Source organism: Triplophysa rosa, linkage group LG20, assembly GCF_024868665.1.
Source record: "Triplophysa rosa linkage group LG20, Trosa_1v2, whole genome shotgun sequence".
In the NCBI taxonomy this organism is placed as follows: Eukaryota; Metazoa; Chordata; class Actinopteri; order Cypriniformes; family Nemacheilidae; genus Triplophysa; species Triplophysa rosa.
The window spans coordinates 9,464,726-9,490,725 of NC_079909.1; the positions used below are offsets into that span (position 1 = coordinate 9,464,726).

Consider the following 26,000-nt stretch of genomic DNA (forward strand, 5'->3'; position numbering starts at 1 on the left):
TAAAATGTGAACTGTTTGGTTTACATAAGGCCCATTTCGTTTTATGTATATGATATTTACCTAATATAATAAATAACTGTATAATGTATTGTTCATTACTTTGTAGATTATAATTTTCACACAAAAAAAAGAATCTAAGTTGTCAAAGAGATGTTTCCTAATGACGTCATTCAGAAACGCCCGCCTCAAACATGGCGGCGCCCTTGGTGAACGTGTAGTTTTTGTAGAGGCTTAAATTAAATGTTGTTTTGACGACTAATGGGAGGGATATTATCGCGTGCAGTATGGATAGACGATCATTCACAGCTTCTCTTGTGGTAATGTGCATTTGATACGTGCGCGTGATCATTTACATTCTAAATATTATTAAGAAATCTATTTGATCTCTTTGATAATCAGCAACTTTCTTGATGACATTACCTGTGAAAGTCATGGACATGCTCCCATAATAGTGTCTGCGATAATAGTGTCTTCTGTATGTTAATGCAGGCGTTATCTGGGGGAGTTTTCATCAGAGTCATGTTTTAGTGTTAAAAAAACTTTAAAGGGGTTTTTGATTTTTTCAGTGTGTTGGGTCTGTTTTGTGTTAGATCGATTACGATTATGTCTCGTATATTACTTTTATTACTGTATTCATTAAAAAAATTATTTGGCAAAGTTTACATTTATTTTTGTTAACAGATATGTCAACGCAAATTACTGATGATTATCTGAAATATATTAACACCTTGATCTCTGAAGTGCCTCTGGTTTATGATTGACATTCATAGCATTGGACTATTTGTCTTTAATTGGTAAAAACAAATAAAACAGCTTGTACCGCATGCATGTTTGTTATATACTGTAAACTTCATATGAAGAACATTATATTTTATTAATGTCTTAGCTCCTGTTTGTGTTTGATGTAATGATGCATTGGATAGTTACTGTTTGATCATTTAATGTGTTTTTCGCTTCTAGGCAGGGGGCTGTGCAGGAATGTGTGTAGATCTCACTCTCTTCCCTCTGGACACCATAAAGACAAGATTACAGAGCCAGCAGGGTTTCTACAAGGCAGGAGGTTTCCGAGGCATCTATGCAGGGGTCCCATCTGCAGCTATAGGCTCCTTTCCCAATGGTACAAGTTCACACAACACGTTTAAACAATAATCATGAATAATGTGTATGTATGTATGTATGTATACAACTGAACAAATGTTTTTGTGAACAGAAAACATAGTTTTTGGATCTTACTATTATTAGTTATTATATTTTTTCTTAATACATTGTGAAGTATTACAAATGCATATAACAGGCATTCTGTCCTTCTGTCTATAACTCTCAGAATTAACTATTAAATACACATATGCCATTAACTGCACATTTTTTAACTAGTTACCCAATACTGGCCTCAAGCAAAGTGATTCTGCTTGGTTCTAGCTGCTGCATTTTTCGTCACCTATGACAGCACAAAGTCTCTACTTGCTGGTTCCACTGCTTCACACTTGACCCCCATCGCTCACATGGTGGCTGCTTCACTAGGAGAAATTGTAGGTTTTCTGTTCTCTTCTTCTCCCTTTTCCTTATATTCATAATTCTTTAAACATTGCAATCCAAAAATAACAATATACTGCTATCTGGCAAATTTGATATTGCTTTCAACTGTATCTAATCTAATGCAGTCAGCACTGTTTAACAAATTTGCTTTTTTAATCTATTCCATAGTAATGGGCATTTTTGATCATATTACTGGACAGGTTAGAAAAATGGAGCATGAGCGGACGGGGTGGGGTGTGTGGCAATAATAAAAAAAGATTTGAATTACAACACTGATACAAAAATGGATGTTCATAAAACTATGAGAAGATTGAGTAGATAATTAAATAAACACTGTTAGATTATTTCAAATTCACCATCAATGTTTTTAAAAAAACAGTAAACATTTAAAAGAAATATCGGCTCACCTGACATTTTGTCTTCTGTTGCTCTTCTCATCAATGTGTTGTTGTGTTATGAGCCTATTTTATTTTAAATGCTATTGATTGTTTTATTGTAGATCACGTATAGCGGAGACAATCTGGCAGAAATTCAGAAATATGGGAGAATACACTGTTGCTGTTACAGGGAGTTACAATTACAGAAAGCGCGCGCGCACACGCAGCACCGTAGGGAGGACGAGAGCTCGCACACAGACCGAGAAAGGGTGTGTGGGAAACTCTGCTAACCTTTCGTTAAGTCATGATAAACTCAATCAGCCATCTTCTCTGTCAATAACAGAGTCAACAGTGTGACGTTTAAGCGGAAAGGCAAGTACACGGGGGAACGCATGTTGAAAACACAGCCAAATTTGAATTCGTTCACTGTCATGTGAGAGAGGTGCTGTCAAGACTGCTGCACGCAACAAGAGAGAAAGAGAGAGAGAAGCGCTGAGCGCTCGCAACTCTACAATGAATGAAGCTGTTTTAAAAAGTAAAATAAAAATAGGAATCATGAAAAATCCATTCATTCTATGGCGGCACAAATCAGACTATGGCGGGCCCCCATAGTCCAATTAATGAATGGGCAACACTGCACTTTTGTTGCACACCCGGGTTCAATTGACATCAAGTTCAGTTCGTTTGGATGATGTGAACGCTGTCTTTCAAACTCGGGTGTGCAACAGTGAACCATACCCGAATCCGCTTAAAAAGAGTTGTCTGGGGTACGGTTCGCTGCTGATATGAACCCAGTCGTACCAAATCGCGAAAGTGAACCGCTATTAATGACGTATTATTTGATTAAAATGTGTGTGTGTTTAACTCACTTTCCTGACGAGTGTGACTGACGGTTCTCAAGCAGAGACTTGTAACGTTATATCTTGTTTCTGTTCGCCTTCTGAGCTCTCATGAGCATTTGCAGTACATTTGTAAGACAGGCGTAAGTGCCGTTATGTGTAGTGTGATTTTATGAACACTGTCCATATGTGGACTAACATATACAAACCGCATACAGATTTTTTTTTACAGGTGTCATACTAATAATCATTAATTGATGACTATAATGTAAATATAATTTCCTAGAAGATTAGAGGCAGTTTTCTTAGGGCAGGATTAGAATGAATCGCCTGTTTTTCCATTCTCTTTTCTACACCGTGGAAAGAACACTGTGTGAAATATGACTTTTCGCCTGCAGCTGGAACAGCTATCATTACCTACTAATTGCAGCCATTAAACATAGCCCAAAAATAAAAGTCAGGTGAACAGGTTAGCCTCACCAATACCCAGGACATTTCAATATGAGGTGAAGATGAAGTCAGTCAGGTCTGTTGAAAACCCTTGGCCTGCTGTAGGATTTGCACTCTTCAAAAGAGGGATTTTTAATAGCGGAGCCTCGGCCGAATCCCTGTGTGATTTCGGTACACGTTGCCCTGTTCAAAGCCTGTAATCCCAGAGTTTAGCCATGAAAGTCTTCCCCTTAGGCCGTCTGGAGCAGAAAACAAAGTCATTTTACTTATGTTACTTCTGATATGTTTGAGTTGTTTTGATTCAGTTGTTCACAGTTAGATCACAGTTTTAGATTTGTGGTCGTCTAGGCATTTTGCACAATCGCTTGGAATATGCAAAGCTTTCCTATTCATCTTTCCCCACTACTATTCAGGTTAAAGAAAGAAGTTGTTGCTTTAAATGACACAAGGAGTCTGACTTTAGTCTCACCTTTACCAGCCTCCCCTAATTCCAGCCTACTCTTCGCGCAGTCATGTGATAAATCTGGATAAGTCTCGTCTTGCTCCATGATTGTGTAATATAACACTGCGATTCCTCTTCTTTCTCACTTCAGCGTTGTGATGTCACTGTAAGCGCGTGTGCACGTGTACACGCTATAAAGAATGCTCTGCCTGATGGTGTCTGTCAGGGCCAGAGCAGGCTGTTATCTAGCCATTATATCAGATTTATCTTCATTCCCATTCGCCCAACACGCTCTCCGAAAGCTCATTTGTCAAGCTGAAGGAGCACTTTTCCTGCATTTATAAACCTTGTCTCTCCCTGCTGTGGCTGCATGAAAAACAGCGCTGTGTGAATGGTGGAGCGGCTGGCACCCCGCTAAGTTTGGCACAGCAAATAATCCATGCATTGCCCATGAGAAAAAGGTTGCCGGTGATTTATTGTAGAAATCATGCCGGAGCTTTGTACCGTGGCTCATTTCCCCCCCTCCCTTGCCCTTACCTGGCAAGTCCATTACATGTCAAAAAATAGACAGGCAGTCCAAATGTGAAGTGCTGGGTTAACGTGTTTTCGCTGCATATGCAATGGTATTATTAAGGGACGGGACGGGCGATGTGTCAGCCAGATATTAGTTTGCGCTTTTCTTGCAGATTGGAGGGACCCAGGGGGGATGCTGTTGTTTTTTGTAGGATGACTTGGGGACGATTGTTCCAGATGCCTGTTGGATTTCCAGCTTCCTAAAGCTCTGTGGGTGCCGTGCGCCCCCGAGTTCAGAACCGGTTTGGAATGTTCCAATCTGGAATCGCAGATGTGAGAGTGACCTGATGCACAAGTGCTATTTAATGCTGACAGCTGCACTGAATGATGATCACCACGCATGACAATACACCTACAGCAATGCTGTTACGTGTCATTTGCTTTTTAGGGGGATATGCAGCTGATATGAAGTGAACATGCAGAACTTTTACAATGTGCTGTATAAGTCTATACATTCTTTTAAGTGAATTATGTCAACATTTTTAAATCTGTAAAATTAATGAAATGTCTATTTAAAGGGATACTTCACCCAAAAATGGAAATTCTGTCATCATTTACTCACCTCCGAGTTGTTTCAAATCTGTATAAATTTCTTTGTTCTGATGAACACAGAGAAAGATATTTGGAAGAATGCTTATAACCAGACAGATTTTGCCCCCCATTGACTCCCATAGTAGGAAAATTACATTATCTTTTTTTTTGTTCTGTTGAACACAAAAGAAGACATTTTGAAGAATGTAGGACAGCAAACAGTTCTGGGGCACTTTGTATTTTTCCCACTATGGTGGTCAATGGGGGGGAAAATCTGTCTGGGAATAAGCATTCTTTCCGAATAGCTTTCTCTGTGTTCTTCAGAATAAGGAAATTTATACAGATTTGGAACAACTCGAAGGGGAGTAAATGATGACAGAATTGTCATTTTTGGGTGAACTGTCCCTTTAATCTAAATACCCCACAACTGCAAAGACACACACTTATTTTCAGATTTCATCAGCCCAGTTTTCCCCTTCACTGCTCTGTAAATGACCCAGAAATGCACAATGTCGGTAATTGATCAGGTATAATCTCTCTCCATCAACCCCCCTGTGAGATGATACCAAATTGCCGCGGCGCGCACTCGCACCCACCAATTCAATTACTGCAAGAATTACTTGTCATATCCACTTCCCTCTCCATTTAGTGCCGTAATTTTGATCCTTTTGAGAATTACATGAGGAGACGTGATGTTCAGTGTTTCATAAATGTTAACCCAGCGAAAAAAAGAATGTAATGAGCTCTGTAAAATAGGTCCTGTCAGTTTGTGTATTAGACTGATGCGAGTAGCCTCCGTTTTTTACCACTGGGTGGCACTCTTGCTACATGCATTTGCTTTTATATATTTCAACCTTTGATACTTTTTGCAGGTGAAAATAACCATTAAACACTTCCTTAGCTGTAATACTCTGCTTAAGTGTCAGTCGTGTTTGTTTCCCAGAGTGCTTGAAAAGTTTGGTGAGAACACCACTTCAGCTTGCAGTCAAATATAAACTTTTGCTCATTTGTGTTGGACTGTATCGCAGTACCTTAAAGTCTTCACACATGCTGTTCTGTAAGCCAAGTGGCCATTCGTTGAGCGCACCGACCCACTGTCGGGCTCACACGGAGCGCAAAGTACCATAGCTTGTTCACACAAGCCGTGCTTATACGCTGTCAAGCGGCTCTTAGATGAACGAATGCAGCAGCACCCCACGCCCGCACTCTCATTCAGAAAAGATTACTTTGAGCACCACACATCCAGTGTGAGTCTGGGGGTGAGGTGGGGGCCCTTTAAATTCCCTGTGGTTGTGGGGATTGCTTTCCATCCTCGGTTCGCAGAACTTCGCACTGGTATTTCCGCCCCACAGGATGGAGAGGATAAGATGCATAGCATCGGTTGTGCAGTTTCAGAGGAGATGTGACCGTCAAGAATAGAACTTGAATAAAAGCACGGTTCATCTACTTAAAAAGGATGTTTGGTGGGATTACATATGAGGTTGTGTGTTTGAGAACCTGCTTATTGTCTGATTCATGCGAATTTTGTCATTCACATGTAATGGGGAATTCTCCTTCAATGAATGCAACAAAGATGCTGTAGTCACATTTATAATTGCATCTTTGTCTTTGACAGGGGTTAGCTTAAGCCAGTACTGGGTCTTAGTTAAATTATGATAATTATGAAGTCCTTTTTAATAACATACTTTTAAAAACTGCATCTTGAGAGAAAACAATCGCACTGGTATATTTTAATATCATGGGTATTGTCAATACCAATATAGTGTGACACCCATACTATACTTGTTTTCTCTTATATTGCATTTTGCCTGTTTTTATTGTTTGTGTGTTGCACAGCCCTATTGTTGACGTTATCTTCCTCTCACACAGGTTGCATGTTTGATCCGTGTACCAACTGAAGTGGTAAAACAGAGGACGCAGGCCAATCCCTCCCTGAGTACCTACCGTGTGCTACTAAATACACTACAAGAAGAGGTGCGTGTGTACCGTAAAGTTGATTTTCAGTCAAAAATACGCTTGAGCTCAGGCTGTCACGTTGCACACAGACGGACAGGCGGATTGGTTGATAAATATTTAGTTTTGTTTGCACAACAATGGTGTATTAGATGCCTAATCTTGTATCTCTTCGACTATTCGTTGCAGGGTTTCAGAGGGTTGTACAGAGGTTATGGCAGTACAGTCCTCAGGGAGGTAAGATAACTCTTCAGGATTCAAGTCTTGTTTTGTTAAAACATCCCTTTACCCAAGGCAAGCGTAACCAATGCTCATCCTTATGGGTGAGAAATGTTCGGTGCAATGTTAAGCCAATTTTTGTGTTAGTTGATGTCTCTGTGGTTCTGTTCTGAATCTCAGTTTGCTCATTTAATGGGGTCATATGACACGGCTGAAATAAATATTATCGTTTGTTTTAGATGTGATGCAATGTGTATACACGATTTAAGGTTCAAAAACGCTGTATTTTCCACATACCGTGCATGTTTGTACTGCCTCTCTGAAATGCACAGATTTTTGACAAAGCTCATCGCTCTGAAAAGCGAGGTGTGCTACGATTGGCCAGTTAACCAGTGCGTAGTGATTGGTCGAATACTGCAAGCGTGTGACGGAAATGTAATACATCTTTCCATATTTGGAACATCAGGTTCCAACGCAATTGTACTGACAGGTACGCCCACTTTACTTGCGTATACATTTGGGCGGTCTTAGTGAAATCGTACCACGAACTGAAGTAGATTTGTGGGGGTGTGGTTACACGAGGTGTTTCAGGCAGGTCTGGGTGAGCATTCGCTTTTAGATAGAATGCATCTTTTGTTCCGACACTTCAATTTTTGCAATTTTACGTGTCTAATACATGCATGGGCAACTTATAACACACCAAAGACACGGAAAAACACGTATTCGCGCCATATGACCCCTTTGAAGGTGTAGAATGGGATTTATAGCGGCCACTAGCGGTGAGTTTGACAACCAATCTCTCAGTCCAAACACCACGGTGGCCACCACAGTACAAAAAGATGTTGTCGGCTGAGACGGTGTCTTCTCATGTTGACGCAAGGAAGAGATCATGCGGGCATTAGAAAGACTGTAGAAAGAGTGATGTCTTATTTCTTATATACAATATAGGGTCTGTGGATTTTAAGTATAAAAAGAAGGATAAAGGTCAGGCAGGAGCTAGGACCTGCGTTAATATTATCAAGACTTTCCAGCAGAGACGCGTTAGGACCCGCGGTACTAAGGCTTTTAGCGGAGATACTCATAGATATATATGGAGATTATACTTTCCAGCAGAGATACGTTGGAGAGAAAGATCGTCTAAAAATCAGATTTGTTGTTGTAGTATTAGCTGTGTAATGGAGCAGTTTTGAGCGTCATTGTTTATCTGGAACCAGTGTGCTGCTTGTATATACTATATATATAATTTGCATTATTATTTGTGTGGTCTAAGCTATGATAAAGCTAAGCATTTTATACTTTCATTGCACAGCACGTTGAGGGCAGAGCTAGCTAACAGTAAATAGCAACGCTGTTAAAGGCGCGTTTGATCTGACAGCAAGATAGCAGTCAGGAGTAAGTTAGTAGACGTTTTTTCCCCTTTGCAAAGTCAGGGACAACTGGACTATGTACCGCAGGGTAGAGGAAGAGTTGTTTGTCCATTTAGGGCTACTGTACAAAACATGGCGGCGAATTCAATGTATGTAGGCCTGCTCTGTATGTAGATATAAATAGCTTATTCTAAGGTATTACAAACTTAATGGTTCATTACGTAAGGTCTTTTGCAGTATATACCCCTCACCCCTCACTTTTTTTTATGGATCTCTTGTTTTCATCCTTTGATTAATCATCTGTTTTCCTCTGCACCTGCATTGCATGATAATGCTTATCCAGTTCCCTCAAAGCTCATTTTTATTTGTTTTCCGATTTGATTTTCTCGTCCTTCATGTCACGCATCGACAGACGAAGGGAAATAGGCCGAAATATTCGACATCAAAGAAAACTTGTTGTCTGTGTGAAGGTGACACCTGTTTTTCCACCAGCCGATGTATTCGATATATACTCTCGCTGCCGGGTGATCCTGTACTTATTTTCCGCCTCACTTAACGCACGTTATTCACGCAAATTCCATCTGGACGTAAAGGAAAAAAGGACAACAAGATTTTTCTGATTTCTCCAAGGGCTTCTGAATAAATGAATACATTTTGGATGCGAGACACAGGCTCAGGCTGAATACTAAGGGCTTGATAAAATAGAGGTGCTGAGAGGTGCCCCGCTTCTTTCTGGGGATTGGCTTTGACGTGTGTCAGGAAGCTAATTCATTTTCTCGTCCCGCTATCTTATCCAGCACCGCAACCCTGTCAGGGTAAGTTTGTTTACCCCGGATGCCTAGTCCCACTTACATGGGGATTTAATTGGGGTCTTCTCCATTATGCAGATTCATTAAAGAGCGCTGGACAAGAGGTTATGATGAGATACAGCTTGTCGGGATATAGCCCATCATGTACAAGAGAGAGAAAATGGTAAGCGGTTAGCCAGGGGACCAAAACAAAAAGAAAACGTTGTTGCATTTGTATTTTACTGTACATTATATAAACACAGCCAAACTGGGCGAGAAATCATTTTTATTGACACTTTTTGTTTATTTTAATGCTGCCCGGTTGAAAAGTACAGTATTGTAGTAGTTTTTCTAACGTCTGAGTTTTCAGCTAAATTAAATTGTAATTGTGCCAAATACTGGATCACAGTACACAGCTAGTCACCATTAGCAAGATGTGTTTACAATGTGTCTACGGAAACATTACAATAGAATATAGTCACTTGACATAATCAAATCTATTGCAAGTCTATCACGTAGGATCTAACATAGTTATCGCCACTAGAGGGCGATACAGGATTAGGAAAAATCTGATAACCATCTGCATTAGTGCTGAGATTACCGCATTTCAGATTATCATCAACATCCAACAGAATTTCAGTCAACTTTATAAAAGTTAAACGGTTAAAACAACATTTTCCTGGTCACTTTTTAATCTCATTTTAGTTTATGATCAGGATTATCTTGGCTATTTTGCTGCAGTGCAAATTTGAAAAAATATTTCTGAATTTGCAAGATGTTTATCCTAGCACTTTATCATGGTCAATTACCGTGAGAGACAGACAGAAGACAGTTTCACTTCATGAGTTCATGAATTCATTTTAGTAAATGGGGACTGGGGCTGTTGAGCTTCAGAAATGACAATAAAAGAGGCCCATATGCAATATTTTGAGGTTTTCTGGAGCGACTGTTTTGAATAGACCCTAACGAGTGATGACAGAATTTTCATATTTGGGTGAACTGTTTCTTTAAAAATGCTCCTCAGTTTCAAACAGTTTTTGAATAGGTTCAAGCTTTTGCCTGGGTGGTTTTCTTTTTATTGGTGCTTCGTTCATCATCTATCTAAGACATAGATGGAAGACATCAGGATTCTGGCACACTGTGTTGACACACACACAGTTCTGACAAATTGTGTTTGTTTCTGATGACAAGTGTTTAGTGCATTTAGCTTTATTTTGTCATGTTGAGGAGGAAATGGTTTATATGATTGTCTTTTTTGTGTTTTTTTCTTCCGATCGAGCCAGCAAAGTTTTATGCTTTCCATTTCAGTGTCTTTGCTCTGATCTCTAGTTGACACTGAAGGCAGTGAGCCCCTGAGATCTTGCCCGAGATCAATTTGTCTGATTTAGATGTGTGTTTATTGTTCATTGGTCACAGTGGACCACGCAGCAAACAGGTTAAAGTGTGTTTATACTGTAGTGCGACGTTGATTTGAATTTGTTATTCTTGTCTTTGATAAACACAAACACAGAGAGAATGGCAGGAAGAGGCGGGGCTTCATTTATGCTCTTGTCAGTCTGTCAAATTCCCAGTTACAGTCATTTCCTGTCAGTTTTCCGATTTTCTTTGTTTTCTCTCTTATTTTCATTCATCTTTGTTTAATATTGTATTTAATGTTATTTTGGCCCTATACCAAACACCTATTAAAGGGGACTGTCAAATATTTAACCAACATAGTGTCCAAGCATTGATGTGTACTGTATGTATGATGTATATTTTTAGTAGGGCTGTCAAACGATTAATCATGATTAATCGCATCCAGAATAAAAGTTTGTGTTTAAGTAATTTATGTCGGTATACTCTGCTAATTAATTTTGTATCTATGAACACATACACATAAGTGCATTTACTTTAGAAAAATATAAAATATAACAATAAATAAATGTTTATTTAGAATTTAAATTATTGGTAAATATAAATTAATACATTTAAATATTTCCTAAACATATAGACAAGTATGTGTATGTTTTGTGTTTATAAATGCAAAATTAATATGCACTGTACACAGATATATATTATGTAAAAACAAACTTTTATTCTGGATGCGATTAATCGCGATTAATCGTTTGACAGCCCTAATTTTTAGTTATATGTGTTTATGCTGTTGGTTATAAAAATCATAATTTCTCGTAATATATTTTGTCAGTTAACTGTCTATGTTGTGTGAACTACATAAAAATGTGAGAAATTTACATTTAGGCATTTACATTTAGGCATTTAGCAGACGCTTTTATCCAAAGCGACTTACAGAGAAGATAAAGGAAATAATAAAGCGATTTGTCAATAGGAGGCAATAATACACTAAGTGCTTATACTATACAATTTTTCACAAAGATGGAACAATACCTATTGAGAGAGAGTAGTTTTTGCTCTTATTTAGTTAATTGCTTTAATCAACTGTTGGAATTTTGCAAGTGCTGCTTTCTGAGGGAAAAGCTTTGTTTTGTCAGAGCTGGATTTAATATACTGTAACTTCAGTCAGATGTTGGCATAGTCAAACCTTCCAGACCTTGTCGGTTAGCCGCGCCTCATTATTCATTAGCAAATATTAAACTCGGAAGTTGTGCACATGATCATCGTATTTCCCTATGCGATGTGTGCATGTGTATAGGATATATGAGCATATGTAGCGTACGTGTTGGCATGTTTAGATGTTTGCGTTGGCATTGATCCGTGCCAGTTTGTGTTTGTTCTCTTCTGGTTGGCTGGCTGACTGAGCTTCTGTTTATTTTAAGAGTGCCATATATGAGTGAATGATTTATTATACACATGTGAAGACATGGAGGCTTCTCCTCTATCTTTCACATAAACAGATCACGCCTCCAGCTGAAATGTGAGAGTTTGAAAAAGGGAATATTGAAGAATGTGGTGTTGAAATAGAGGTGCTCTTCTGTGTTTAAACACGGCTGCTTCTGGCACGAGGGGGTTGCATGTCAACTGAGACGCAGTTGACCAACTGTTGCGTTGGCTGCTGGAGAGAAAAAAAAACCTCAAACTAACTTGTTAATCCAGATCCCACTGCGGTGAACCTCACATTTTATATCTACACTAGTGATGACTCTTCCAACTGTATCCAAACTGTATGACAGCAGTTGCCACATTCTTCAAGTTAAAGGGATAGCTCACCCAAAAATGAAAATTCTGTCATCATTCCTTAACCTCTTGTCATTTCAAACCACAGAACACAAAAGAAGATATTGTGAAGAATGTTGCTAACTGGCACCCATTCACTTGCATTGGTTTTGTGTCCCTACAATAGAAGTGAATGGGTGCCAGCATAGTTATTATAGTTTTGATGTTAGTTTGATTTAGTTTGATTCATATTAAATTAGCTTTTATTTTTAGATCCATAGTTTTTATGTTAATTTTAGTTAATGCTTCAGCAATTTTGGAGTATGCTTTTGTCATTTTTAAAGGTATTTGTTTATTTTTAATGTTGCTATGTAAGATGAATACATTTTTATTGTAGTTCCATTTTAGTGCTTAACTTATTTCAGTTTAATTTTGAGGCAAGTTTTCGTTTAATTTAAGTTTTTCGAATCATTTTTAGATCAGTATTTAATTTAACTTCAATGACCAGAAACGTTTTCAAAATTGTAATTTTAGTCAACTAAAATAACCTTGGGTGCCAGCGCTGTTCCGTTACCAACTTTCCTCAAACGTGATGCTTTGCTTTTGGTGTTGAACACAACAAAAGTGGCAGCTTTTTCGAAATGGCAAGCTCAAATCAGATTGGCTGGCGTTACGTAACTTTCACAAGTTAGTTGCGTTTTAATTCCCAGTCACTTCCCTGTTGAAAAAAACAGCATATGCTGGTTTGGTATGTTTTGATGCTGGTTTGTGCTGGTTTAAGCTGGTCATGTGCTGGTCCATAGCTGGTTTAAGCTGGTCAAACCATACATCAAAACATACCTAACCCCAACATATGCTGGTTTTTTCAACAGTGTTCACTTTACATGTCAGTCAGGACTCAGGTGGCCACTTCCTTTCTAAAGTCAAACGTGGCCAAAATAAGCTGCAAGCTTTGGACAAGTCTGCTTCTCTGAGATTAACACCATTTTAAAGAAAATGACCTAAGAAGAATTCATGTTTGCTGGAGGAACTCAGGCGTGTTTTGTCCAAGGTGTAGAGAGGTTTAGTAGTGTGTGTGTGTGTGTGTGTGTCTCAGACTGAACTGAAGACTCAGAATGAGCCATGCAGTACGTGTGTGTCTGGCTGCGGGTTGCTCCGGCCGTCCACTCTTTACTCTCCCCGAGGGACTGGTTTTGGCAGGTCTCCTCGCAAGGCTGTTGATCAGCATTACGGGAATCCTCATATATGATGGCTCTGAGCAAGACGCTCCATTCGTCTGAGTTATTCTGATGAGTAATAATTGAATACAGACCTTTCCATGCTTAAAAAAAGACCCGGTGTACGTCTACTTGCTTTTGTAGAAATGCTTAAAGTATCTTCCAGACCACTGAATGCACTTTCACAATTGCGGTAGCCAGCATAATATACAGAGATTAATGTAAAGTTCATAGTGTCACTGTGCACTTCAAACTCCCATTCCTGCTTGACTCCAATCTGTCATTTTGTTGATTCATGTCTCACGCTGGGACTCCTGTCTAGCAACCTCCTCAGTGCAAGCACAGTTGTTAAATTATCCTTTTTTACCCACAATCCTCGGCTGCGCATGTTCCTCTCACCGATAGCGCAAGACTGTGTGTTCCCTGCCAAGGTTTCTGCAATGGGATCCTCAGGACTGCCTGATATGTTGATATTTCTGTCCAACTTTTACCGATAATCTAAATCTTCCCATGGATATAATTGTTTTGGCTTTAGAAGTGAGCACAAAGACAGCTCTCAAATTGACCTGAAGGCATGTTCTCAGGCATCCACCTAGCAATATTTCATCATTTATACAGCACTGTAAAACTTCAGTCAAAAAAGAAACAATCTGTACAGACGTTTGTCAGATATACACAGCGTCATGTTGCCCTGCATTGTGAGCTTGCTTGATGTAGAGTTTGGTATCTCCAGCTACCTTCCAATACAACACATCATGATTCAGTACAGTACATTGCGGCGTTTGACGTTATAATTCATCGTCATCATAATGGACCTTTTTCACGTTTCCGGGTTTCTCAGCAGCGGAAGTCGTCATAGTTGGGTAAACTTCTATAGCAGTGAAGGGGTGACTATTCTTAGTTTTTCGTTTGAACAGTCCTGTAGAGCGTTGTCGCCGCATTGCAAATATTAATAGTTATTTCTTCTCAGACAATGGAATTTGGTGGTCATTTTGTCTGTTGTTAGATCCGTATTCAGTGGTGGACAGGACATTTGAACCTTATTCAGTTACCTTATTCGGTCGACAGATCTGGAACTACTTCATAGGTGTGCGTTTAACTGAAAAATAATGCACACCCGTGGAACGTTCGTCAGCCAATCAGAATGAAGCATTCAACAGCCCGTGGTATAAAAAGTATTAAAGTATACAAAGTATAGTGTTATAAATGTGCATACATTTAAAAAAAATGAAAATATAAAAACTTTGGATGATTTACGATGCTGATGACCATTGAATGCGTCATCACAGGCTTGTGAAAAATTTCATTGGATTGCAATTGAAACTGCAGAAAATGTGTGAAAAAGAATTAAAGGGATAGGTTAACCACAAAAGTCTTTGATCAGTTACTCACCCTCATGTTATGTATGACTTTTATAAATATTGGTAACCAAATTGATTTCCATTGTATGGAAACTTTTTCTCAAAATATCTGCTTTTGTGTTCCACAGAAGAAAGAGTCATATGCAGGTTTTGAGCCACATGAGGGTAAATAAATGATGACAGATATTTATGGGGGGTGTCTTTTATTTTGATGAATCACTTTCAAAGTTGTCTGTCAAACATTGACAGCCAAACACAATCCATTCGAATTTAAAGGGTAAGATGTAAAACTGTTTCGTGTGCGCAGAAAAAAAAGGTACCTTTATCGCCTTCTTGATCCTTAAAACAAGTCTTTGGCTTTGCCCTCTTTCGTATTTTAATTTATTTGTTGACGTTGACAGTCACTCATGTAAAGTTTGTCGCCGTGGGTTTGTGTCCTCGTTCTATTTGTGTGTTAGGTTGTTTTAATTAGCATATCTCGCTAGGTCTCGGGTTATGTTTGCTTCCCACAATTTTCTGCATGTTTGCCTCAATCCGAGCAGAAAACCATCTCAGGCCCTCACATGTGGTTTCAATAAGGGCCGCCGATCTGGCTGGGGACCGAGGGAGAAAGGGCGGAGAGAGAGAGAGAGGGGGGTATAATAGTATCCAAGGTTAGGGGGGCTCTTGTCTCTCTGATACCCCATAGACCTGTGACCTAAGCTTGAGTATGCTTCTGAGCAACAATGAACTAACATTCTCACATATTTACCGGGTTATAAATAAAACGAACCAGCGAGTGAACAAACGATAGTCTGAGAAAGGCAGAAAGAGAGGGCTATCCCATCTAGCGGGTGATCCCTTCTCATGAAAGAGCTGTGCCCTTGTAAAACAAGTGTGAGGTTAACCTCTAATTGTAGGGTGAGCTGTGCTGTCTGACGCGGTGATTTATTTCCCTCGCCCGGCTTTTTTCTGTCCTTCAATAAACCATCAAGGGGCGTTTACACTTGCAACTCGAAGCATTTCATTGAGAGCATGCCATTTCTGGCGAAGTGATATGTTTATTTGTGGTCAAATTCGGTCAAGTTGCCCAGTCCATCAATAACGGGTGACCAGCAGTAGGGACGACTATTACCGCCCAATAGTTCATCCAAAAATGAAAAATCTGTCATCATTTACTCACCCTCTTGTCATTTTAAAACTGTATGACTTTCTTCTGCAGAACACAAAAGAAGATATTTTGAAGAATGTTGGTAACCGAACAACGGCGGCAACCATTCACTTCTATTGTATGGACACAGAACCAATGCAAGTGAATGGGTACCGCCATTGTTTGGTTACCAACATTCTTCAAAATATCTTTTTTTGTGTTCTGCAGAAGAAAGAAAGTCAAACAGGTTTGAAATGACAAAAGGGTGCGTAAATAATGACAGAAATTTGGGGTAAACGGTCCCTTTAACTTGTCTCGTCTTGCTCTATTCTTGTCAATTTTACTCATCCTACACCTTCTCTGAACACACCTTTGCCTCAGGTTCCGCGATGCTTATGTGCCCTGAAGTTGTGTACTTAACCCCAGCCGTCTCCGGAGAAATATAGAGCTTGATCACCGACGTGCACGATAATAGGAGGTTGAAGGTGAGCGGCTCAACGCGACAGTAATGTTATTATTACAGCTTGCGAACCGGGAGCCCGTTCGGATCTATAATTGTCCTAGATTTGCGCTGAACATTGGTTTTATCTGCAATGATCATTTCTCAAACCCAGAAAACAAAAAGAGTCGGGGTTTTCCTTCGCAAGTTTGACCCAACCATCAGCGCTGACTTCACATTTCAGCATTTCCTGCGATCGTAAGGTCAACAGATGCGTTGATGTAACGCACGTCTAGCGCCAGATTTTTATCTGGCAGGGTAATATAAATGAACTCCCATTGTTTGAAGCACCTCATATAAATCACAGAACACAGAATGCTGTGCGTTCTCTCATCTATTAGCGAACAAGTAATCGTGGCCAATTCAGGCACACTATTGCTCTCACGAGAGATAGTATTGGACCAAAATGAATGAAATCATAATGATGTCATTTGAAACACGCGGCCATAAAAAGGCTGCGATCAATACGCCAGGTAGATCATTTTTGTTCGCTTCTGCCCAGGGCCTAACCGTACCCGTGACTAATATCAGAAAAAATAGCAGAGCTGATATCTTCTGAGGGTTAAATCGTGTGTAGATGATTGGTGGGTTAGGAGGAGCCACCTGCTGAAGCCCTAACTGGTGAGAGCTGAAGATTGACTGTAATGTTTAGTTTAGCTCACATAACAGCGGCCCACGGCTGGAAACATCTGTAGGGAGCTGTCAGGTTTCGGGGTGAGCACATGATGTCACTGCTTTATGTCAAAATGTGTTGCAGTAATTCAGGCCTCAGTGTGGAGGAAATCTCTCTTGACTTTTTCGGTTTCCACCGTCCAGCATTCGTTTGCAGTGTTGCTAGAGCTCGTGCTTCGAGGGAGGGGATGTGAACAAACCTCTAACTGTATATTATGTATTAAACCTTGCCGTGCCTCTCGTCCCACAAGTCACAGTCTGTTCTGTAGGCATGAATCATACCTGCGGTTTGTTGAGGACAGGTGTGTTATTAGGTTTCTAAGTGATTTGATTTATGATTTTTCCTGGCAGACAATAAAAATGGTGGACTAGAATAAGAATAATACAGACCTGTGGGTGGCCTCTCGACTGAACCAATAAGCAACCACACAGAACACCCTGACATTAAGGCAGGTTTTGGTCGGGTGAGTGACACTCCCATGTTCTTCCTGTATAAATCTATTTTCTTATTTTAAAGGGATACTCCTCCCAAAAACGAATATTCTGTCAGGAAATACACCCCCCCCAGTTGTTGCAAACCTGTATAGATTTCTTTGTTCTGTTGAACACAAAGAAAGATTTACATTTAGTCATTTAGCAGACGCTTTTATCCAAAGCGACTTACACAGACTTCAGGGAGCAATAAGCGATATGTCATACAGGAGCAATAATACAACAGGTGCTAATACAAAGTTACTAGTTTCAACAAAAGCCAGACCACTACCTGTTGAGAGAAAGAGATTTTTTTTCATTTGCCAAGTATTCACAGAAGAGATGTGTTGTAAGTAGTTTTTTGAATGTTGTGAGAGATGATGTGGTCAACCGGACTGAGTTAGGAAGAATGTTCCACCAGGAAGGAGATATTTGGAAAAATGTTAGAAACTGACATTTCTGGGACATCATTGACTGCCATAGTAGAAAAAATAAAAATGGTAGTCAAAGGTGCCCTAGGACTGTTTGTTTTCCTACATTCTTCAAAATATCTCATTTTGTGTTCAAGTTTTCCTACTATGGTAGTCAATGATATCGCAGAAATGTAAGTTGCTAACATTTTTCCAAATATCTTTCTTTGTGTTCATCGAAACAAAGAAGTGAATACAGGTTTGGAACAACTTGAGGGTGAGTAAATGATGATAGAATTGACATTTTTGGGTGAAGTATCCCTTTAAATCAATTTATTCTGTCTGCTATTTTATTTTGTAATTTTCACTATCTCTGATTGCTTTAGACCACGATATGGGCCTAATGTGTGTCTGTTGTTGAATCACAGGGATACTTTCAGAGTCGCGGAGACTTTTTTTCTCCCTCGAACGGCTGGTCGCACCGGTGCACCATTGAGAAATAAGGTCGCACGTGCGACCAAATTGGTCGCACTCTAGAGCCCTGCTATCGAACGTCAGCTTGTTGATTTTATTTTTAGCGTTTTATTCTATTTTTAAATTCAAATGTCAGTGAAAAGAAATATAAAAATAACCTTTTAAATATCAATCTGCATGTATAATGTACATTGATTAAGCTAATATTTAGTATCTTTTCTTTAAGGTATTTTGAGGAAAACAGCTCCTTTAAGGCTACAATGTGGTTAGTACAATGTGGATGTACAGTTGATCCTTGACAAAATTACAAAATAACTTTTATTGGTCTCCATCTCTGCAAGTGTTTGTTCAGGCCATATGAAACTGGACAAGTGTTTGATTCAACTCTGCATACACACCTTCTGCACAACGTCTTCAAGATAACACGTTTCCAAACATCTTTATCAGTCTGAGGTCATTGCACAATATTTATGCTTGTTGGTTAATGTCAGTTTTGCCTTTCCAAATGCATCTCTCTGCTCCTAGAGGCCTGAGTCGTGTACTAAATTCTGTTACCTGAACATTTTATATGACAGCTCTGAATGCTGTCATACCCTGTCTGTCCAAACTCTATCTTGTTCCGACTTCATCTTTTCCCTCAGGATCACCATCCATCTCTTATCTGTCAATACCTAATTGGACCAGCCGGAGGGCATCCCATGTCACATAACACATACAGTAGATTATAAATTGTCTCGTTGGAAAGATTTCCTCTGACATCACATTCCACGCTTTTATGAAGGGCCCTCCACGCCAGATTGACAGCTTGTTTGTTGGCATGACATATGCACCTGTGACTTACATTGGTCACAGTTGGACTTAAATTATCTTTTAGTTTAGCGCAAAACGCCGGTGTTCACCTGTTCGAATGAGAACAATGGAAACAAACGGATCACTTGTAGCTGATGCATGTCGGCGGTAGACCCGATTGCAGTCTGTGTTTTTACTCTGCTTTGTTCACTTGATGTCAGCCTGGCACACTTGCTGCGACGGGACAATGCAACCGTGGCCAGAAAATTCCTCCACAATGTAAATATTATGTGATGGTTCTTCTGGGAAGCGTTTTCGCTCATGTCGATGGAATTGCGCTGTTGAATATTTGCCAGTTGACTGATTCCAAACAGTCCTTATCCACGTAACCCCTCCCTCCACTTATTCCTCCTTTCTTTACCCCTCCAGCGTGAAACAAGTCTTAATTTGTTTAGATATTATTGCCTGGAGTTTTTGCCTGTCACAGGCGCTGATAGAAACCTGAAATCTGATTGGATGGTTGCAACATTCCTGTCCCTCGATTGGCTGATTGGGGCTCTGCTCCAGGCCTGGTTTGGCTTGTTCAAGCACGGTGGGTGAACGTGTTCATGAGATCGTGAGCTATTCTGGCTGTCAGTAAGAATTTCTCAGCCAGTGAGTTCATGTAAGCGCGCACAAAAGAGCTGCGAAGACTCGCGGCACTGCTGATTCATGCCTTCTGCCTACTTAACAGCCAGAAATGCTGCTGCACGACGAGTGTTACGGGAAAGTTTCTGTTTAAAACCTCAAATCAACCTCTCCCCACGTATTTGACTTTTGAATGTACATTACCAAGTGTGTTTCAGTCAAGGGAGCTGTAAGAGGGAGTAGGCCTCATTCCTCTCCACAGCCAAGATTTTATGACCATAGGGAAGCATGAAACGCAAGACAGCAACCCCCCTCCCACACCACCTCTGATAAACTGTTTAGGGCATCCCGCTGGCTTGCTTTCACATCATTGATTTTCTATTATTTATGTGTTTGTTTATTTTCTCAATAGGTTTTATAGTGCTGGAAATCCATTTTTCAAGGGGAACAAAAGAAAGGCGTCTCGATTTTTATTAACCCCGACATCAAACTAGTGTGTGAAACCGTGAAAAACATCAAACTGAATTGTGGGTAAAACACTGAAGTAATTAGAGGTATTGACTGATTGTTCTGTAAATGGTGATAATCATAGATGGTTCAACGTAATGTGGATTTAGTCTGTAATTAGTGGAGCTTGTTCAAGCTCATAATGTTTTGTGGAGTTAGCAACTTGAACCAACAAAGTATATCATTTCATTCCACACCGTTTGTGTTACATAGATAAATGATTATCAAACTTATCAACTTGTGATCAGATAAAACTGAAGAAAGGATAGCTTTGTGATTTTTCCTTTAACAAACACCACTTTTTCTTTAGAAAATGTAACAATTGAGTGTGCTTTGTTATCTTGTGATGAGTGAATATACAGCGTCGGAAAAAAAGTAAGATTTAAAAAAATGAAGAATGTAAATTTAATCAGCATTTCTTAGATGTATTGTGCCATTCCAGTCCAGTGTCTGTTGAATTCAGAAGTGACAAAGTCATCCAACAGCAATGTGAAAGACTGACAGCATGACAAGACACATGACAACTGATAAAAATCGAGGTTATCACATAAAAAAATTATATTTGAACTTTTAATAAATACATGTACAAATAGTATTGTTGTATTGCTTAAAAGTGAATATAAACTTGTTTTGTTTGCAGTATTTGAGGTCTGAATAAACACAGAGCATCTTTTCTGTTACTTTGACCTGTTTCTCCAGTTTTTATTTTTGCAAATGAATGCAAATAGAAACAACATTTTTATTTGAAATTTAAATTGGGTAGCAATATCGTTATTTAAATGTAAATTCAGAATAGCTGAAAATAATTTTGAAATAGCCTAGTATTTCCGCAGCTGTATTGTTGAAGAGAGCTATTTTTCTATAAAGTCTGTTTTCCTCCATGATTAGAAAAGTAAAGATTATAAATCTCTCTGTCAAACACACACACACACACACACAGTACCGTGACAGTGGTGTGCAAACATGCCTGTACAAACACAAATGTGACACCCACACGTGCACGCACACACCTGTGAAGAGGCTCGTAAATCACTCAGGATGCAAACAGGTTCAACGACATGTTTGACTTTGGGCAGATGGCTTTGCATTATAAACCTCGCTTTCTGTCTCGAGTTCTCATCCCCTCCTTCTCTCCAGCAATTTGTTCTTGTTTGTTCCTCATCACACTTCCACAAGCTGTCATTTACACACACTTTGGATACATTTGCTTAAGCTTTAAACGTGTCAAAAAAGGTGTGCATGCTCGCAGGTTTAACACAGGTTTTTTTTGCATTGCTATGGTTCAGGTGTTTGTCGCCTGTTGCTTTCTAACTGAAATGAAACTTCAGAAGTTAACGTGAGGCGTTTGGCTCTCGTAAGCATAGAACAAACAGTGTGTGCAAATATAAGCGTGTGCAAAAAATCTAATATTGAATTGAAATGGTCTGTTTGTATGAATACACTTCACCTTATCTTGCTTTGTCTGCCATCTTAGTTTTTTAACTGAGCTTGTCACAATACACTACGAGATTTCTAGCTCGCTCTAGGTTTTGGAACAGATGTGTGTGTGTGAGAGACAAGGCCTGTTCAAGTGGACATTTTCCACAGCTTTCAGTAATAAAGTGAAGATTAGTCTTTCCAAATGCAGTTCACCTTCAGTCCGTCTGCTGTTCTCATACCATGTGCTGCTGAATCACTACTCGACTGATGACTTATCCATCTGGCCCTCATCTACTTCCTGTCATGCAGTCCCACTCTTTTTGCCTCTTGTTCTTCTCTCTCCGAGCGTCTCTGGAGTGGCCAGTATGTCCTCCAGCTAGACCTGAGCAATATCCTCTTTCTGCTTTGCTTTAATAATTCGTCTTTTTATTTCTGCGCTGCACAACGCTGTCTTTCTTCACTCTGCTGTCACTTTGGAACCTATTATAGTCAGTCCTGTAGAATTGTGATCTTTATTTCATTGTAATTCTCTTTACATTATCCAGTACTGATGTAGCAATGTTCCTGTAGCTCAAATGTAGTAATATAATCTAGTCCCTACTTTTCCATTATAAGCATGAACTGTCGTTTAAAGTAAGGTGAAGGTTTGTTCTCGCTCTAGGAAGCACTTGACAAAATTCTTCGTAGATCAGGTGGACGCATGATTTTTTTGATTTGTTATACAATATACATTTTAAATGTGAATCAAATAAAAGTGAACTTTGTAAATCTTTAGGCACACGCTTTTATATGGAAGCTAACAGACGTGTTGACTATCTACACTTTTGAAATCTCTACTAACAAAAATTGTTAATGCTTCTCAAAATCATTAAACACTTTAACTTTAAAAAGTGCATTAAATATCCCAATGGGTACTCAAAGAAGCTTAAAATGTATTTTCTAGTGCCTCAAAACTCTTTTCCTAATAATAGGGTTACTAGTGAAACCATTTATAGTCTTAGTTCTAGGAACCTGTGCGATTCTTGAAAAACATTGTATTTAGTTCACTTTTTCACCTAGAAAGGTCCCAAAAATGTGTTTGGGTGTTCTACCCTTAAAATGTATAATCATACATGTGTTATAATAATAATATTAATTATTATTTTGTTTTTTATTTATCATTTTTTTCCTGGTAAACTGTGCACTTAATTCCAAAAAGACAGATTCATGGCTTTTTATCCCACTGCAAAATTACTTTCTATATTTAGTTACAATAAAAATATAATTTGGACTCAAATGGAGTGAAGCACATTAAAACACATTTGAATCTAATCAAAGCAAAATGAAAACGAATGTGATTTAAACGAATCTAATCGAAGTGAATCAGATTTGAGATTGATCTTTCTCTCCTCTCATTGGTATTCATGCAGTGCTGTCTGACCTATTAAAGCCATTTGTCAAATAGCATGCAAACCGCAACCCGTCCAATCAGCCTTCATTTAAATGCATTTTGACATCTGTTTTCCCAGATGCCACACGGGCGGCAAGAAGCCTGACAGCGTAGAGTAGTGCAGAATACTAATATTCTCACCGGTGACCCAGCACACCCACATAAACACACAGCCAACCTTATCGCTCAATGACAGTTACACCTGACAGATTCTCTTTAAGAGAGAGTGTTTGATGCACGTTATTATATGTTGTTTGTCAGTTGTTCGGATGTTGTATTTGTCTTTTTCTTTGAAAGTCAACATTATGTACAGTTGTCAACATGAAAAATGAAAGTGTCACTAATATCAGAGCACACATGTGCCGTCATCTACTGAACTAACTCCTCATCATGAAGAAGCTCACTGGCCTCTAGTCAAAAACCTGCTTTCCATCCTTCTGTCTTTTCCATCTCCATCATGCGCTCCCTCGTCATCCATTACGACCTTATCAATATAAATCTGACCATCTGCGTTGTTCAGGCGCCACGTCTCTGCCAGAAGTGTAAGACTGATGCATAAATCAGCCGTACCTCATTTCTGCCTGCAGATTCCTCAAAGCGTTCCACTTCTCCTGAGCACCGAGACTCAGAATTTATCATGTCAGTAATAAAAGACAGGTGGCTGATTTAGCTTTTGGAAGAAGCACACACACTCCCCAGTGTCGGGTCACATTGCACCAATCTGTTCTTTGGTTTAAAATCAGGAGATATCATATTTTTGCCAGTTGTCACGATGCCCATGTAGCATTTACTCTGTTGTTTTTTATGTCAGTTGTTATCAAACCTTTTCTTTTACCTGAGCCAGTCAGTACCTTGTTTTCAAAGACAGCCTTTGAAATCCCACTACTGTATTAGATTATGATCGTTTTTTTCAACTGCTTGTTTGCAATGAAGTATTTTGGGTGGATTTTAAAACAGGCCTGGTGTTCAGATGAGAGCTTGGGTGTGAAAAACATCTATATTTATCTATTGGGCCATATATCATTTTTACATTTCTTGCTAAAGACTTGTTAAAACTTTAAGCACCTCACTCTAGGGTTATGTTGCTCTGAACATAAAAAATCCCCTAAATTGTTCAACGTTTATGAAACAGACTGTTCTAAATAAAGCCATAGGACCTACAATTTTCCCCTGGCAGACAAAACTTTAAAAAGTTGATAGTTACAGTGACAGGGACCAGTATATCATCCTTGTACAGCATCCTTGTGACTCACATGTGTCAGGTCTTTGTTTTACCCTCTCTCCCTCTCCCTCTCCCTCTCCCTCTCCCTCTCCCTCTCCCTCTCCCTCTCCCGCCCTCTCCCTCCCCTCTCCTCGCCCATCCCTCTCTTCCTCCCTCCCACTCTCCCCTCCCCCTCTCCCTCTCCTTCTCCCTCTCCCTTCCCTCCGCCCTCTTCCCTTCTCCTCTCCCTGCCCTCTCCCTCTCCCGTCTCCCTCCCCCTCTCTCCGCCTCCCCCTCCCCCCCTCTCCCTCCCCTCTCTCTCCCTCCCTCTCCCTTCTCCCTTCCCCTCTTCCCCTTCCCTTCCCCTCTCCCTCTCCCTCCCCTCTCCCTCCTCTTCCCCCTTCGCCCTCCCCCTCCCTCCTCCCCCTCTCCCTCTTCCCTCCCTCTCTCTCCCCTCTCCCTCGTCCCTCTCCCTCCCTCTCGCCTCTCTCTCCCTCTCCCTCTCCCTCCCTCTCTCTCCCTTCTCCCTCTCTCTTCTCCCTCTCTACCCTCTCTCTTTCCGTCTCCCTATCCCGTCTCTATCTCTTTCTCTCTTCTCTCTCTCTCTCTCTATCCCTCTCTCTCTCTCTTCCTCTATCCCTCTCTCTCTCTCCTCTGCTCTCTCTCTCTCTCCTCCATCACCTTCTCTCCTTCCCCTCCTCTCTCTCTCTCTCTCTCTCTGCTCTAATCCCTCTCTCCTCTCTCTCTTCCTCTAGCCCTCTCTCTCTCTATCCCCCTCTCTCTCTCTTTCCTCTATCCCCCCTCTCTCCTCTCTCTCTCCTCTCTCTCTCTTGCTCTTCTCTCTCTCCTCTCTCTCTCTCTCTTCCTCTATCCCTCTCTCTCTCTCTCTCTCTCTCTCTCTCTCTCTCTCTCTCTCTCTCTCTCGCCAGCCACAGGATTTTTAGATTTTGTCAGCCCACTGTTCAGCAGTGACATTGATTTCCTCTCTTTTTGCCTAATTGGTGGAAAGGGACATTTCTGCCACCTCTGTCACTTTTGCTCTATCTCTCTGACCGCAAACTCTTCATTTATTCATCACGTCTCTCCCATTTTCTGACTCTTTCACACAAACACCCACCCACCCCTGATGTTTCCATGTTTATAGGGACTTATAAATGTATATTCTATCCTCTAACCCCCCTCACCCTACCCATCATATACCATTTTTTAAATAAATCTCCCCTCAAAGATAGCAAAACCATTTTTGATCTTGAAGTGACATTTATTCGGTCCCCACACTTTTGTGTTTTTAACACGCACGCACGCACACACGCACACACGCACACACATACACACACACTCTCACTCAGTATTAAAACAGTCTGACACATGGGCAGTGCCATGAGTCTTTTACAGAAGATAATATCAGGTTGGCATTGTTGATGTTGTTCTTTAATGTCAAATTACTTTTGCCACTTTCTAGATCTGTTACTTTATGAGAAGTGACAGCAGATTTGCATATGGAATATGCATTCACAATGTTGGTAACAGTTTTGCCAGATTTTTAAAATCCTCAAATTTCTACCAAAATAATTTGCATAGAGAGTGCATATATAAGTGCATTAAAGGT

The 26,000-nt window shown here is 40.0% G+C and overlaps 1 protein-coding gene across 3 annotated transcripts in view; it reads left to right on the forward strand.

Annotated features, from left to right (window-relative positions):
- Positions 1-165: 165 nt before the first annotated feature.
- slc25a26 (solute carrier family 25 member 26) overlaps positions 166-26,000 on the forward strand; it is a 74,751-nt gene continuing 48,916 nt past the window's right edge. The window contains exons 1-5 of one of the 3 annotated variants that reach the window (XM_057361297.1): positions 166-317; positions 961-1,117; positions 1,420-1,529; positions 6,618-6,722; positions 6,891-6,938. In XM_057361297.1, the coding sequence (XP_057217280.1) occupies positions 285-317; positions 961-1,117; positions 1,420-1,529; positions 6,618-6,722; positions 6,891-6,938 (453 nt within the window). In that variant the 5' untranslated portion in view covers positions 166-284. The remainder of the gene's footprint in view (positions 318-960; positions 1,118-1,419; positions 1,530-6,617; positions 6,723-6,890; positions 6,939-26,000) is intronic. The other 2 variants (XM_057361298.1, XM_057361296.1) reach the window with 2 other exon arrangements.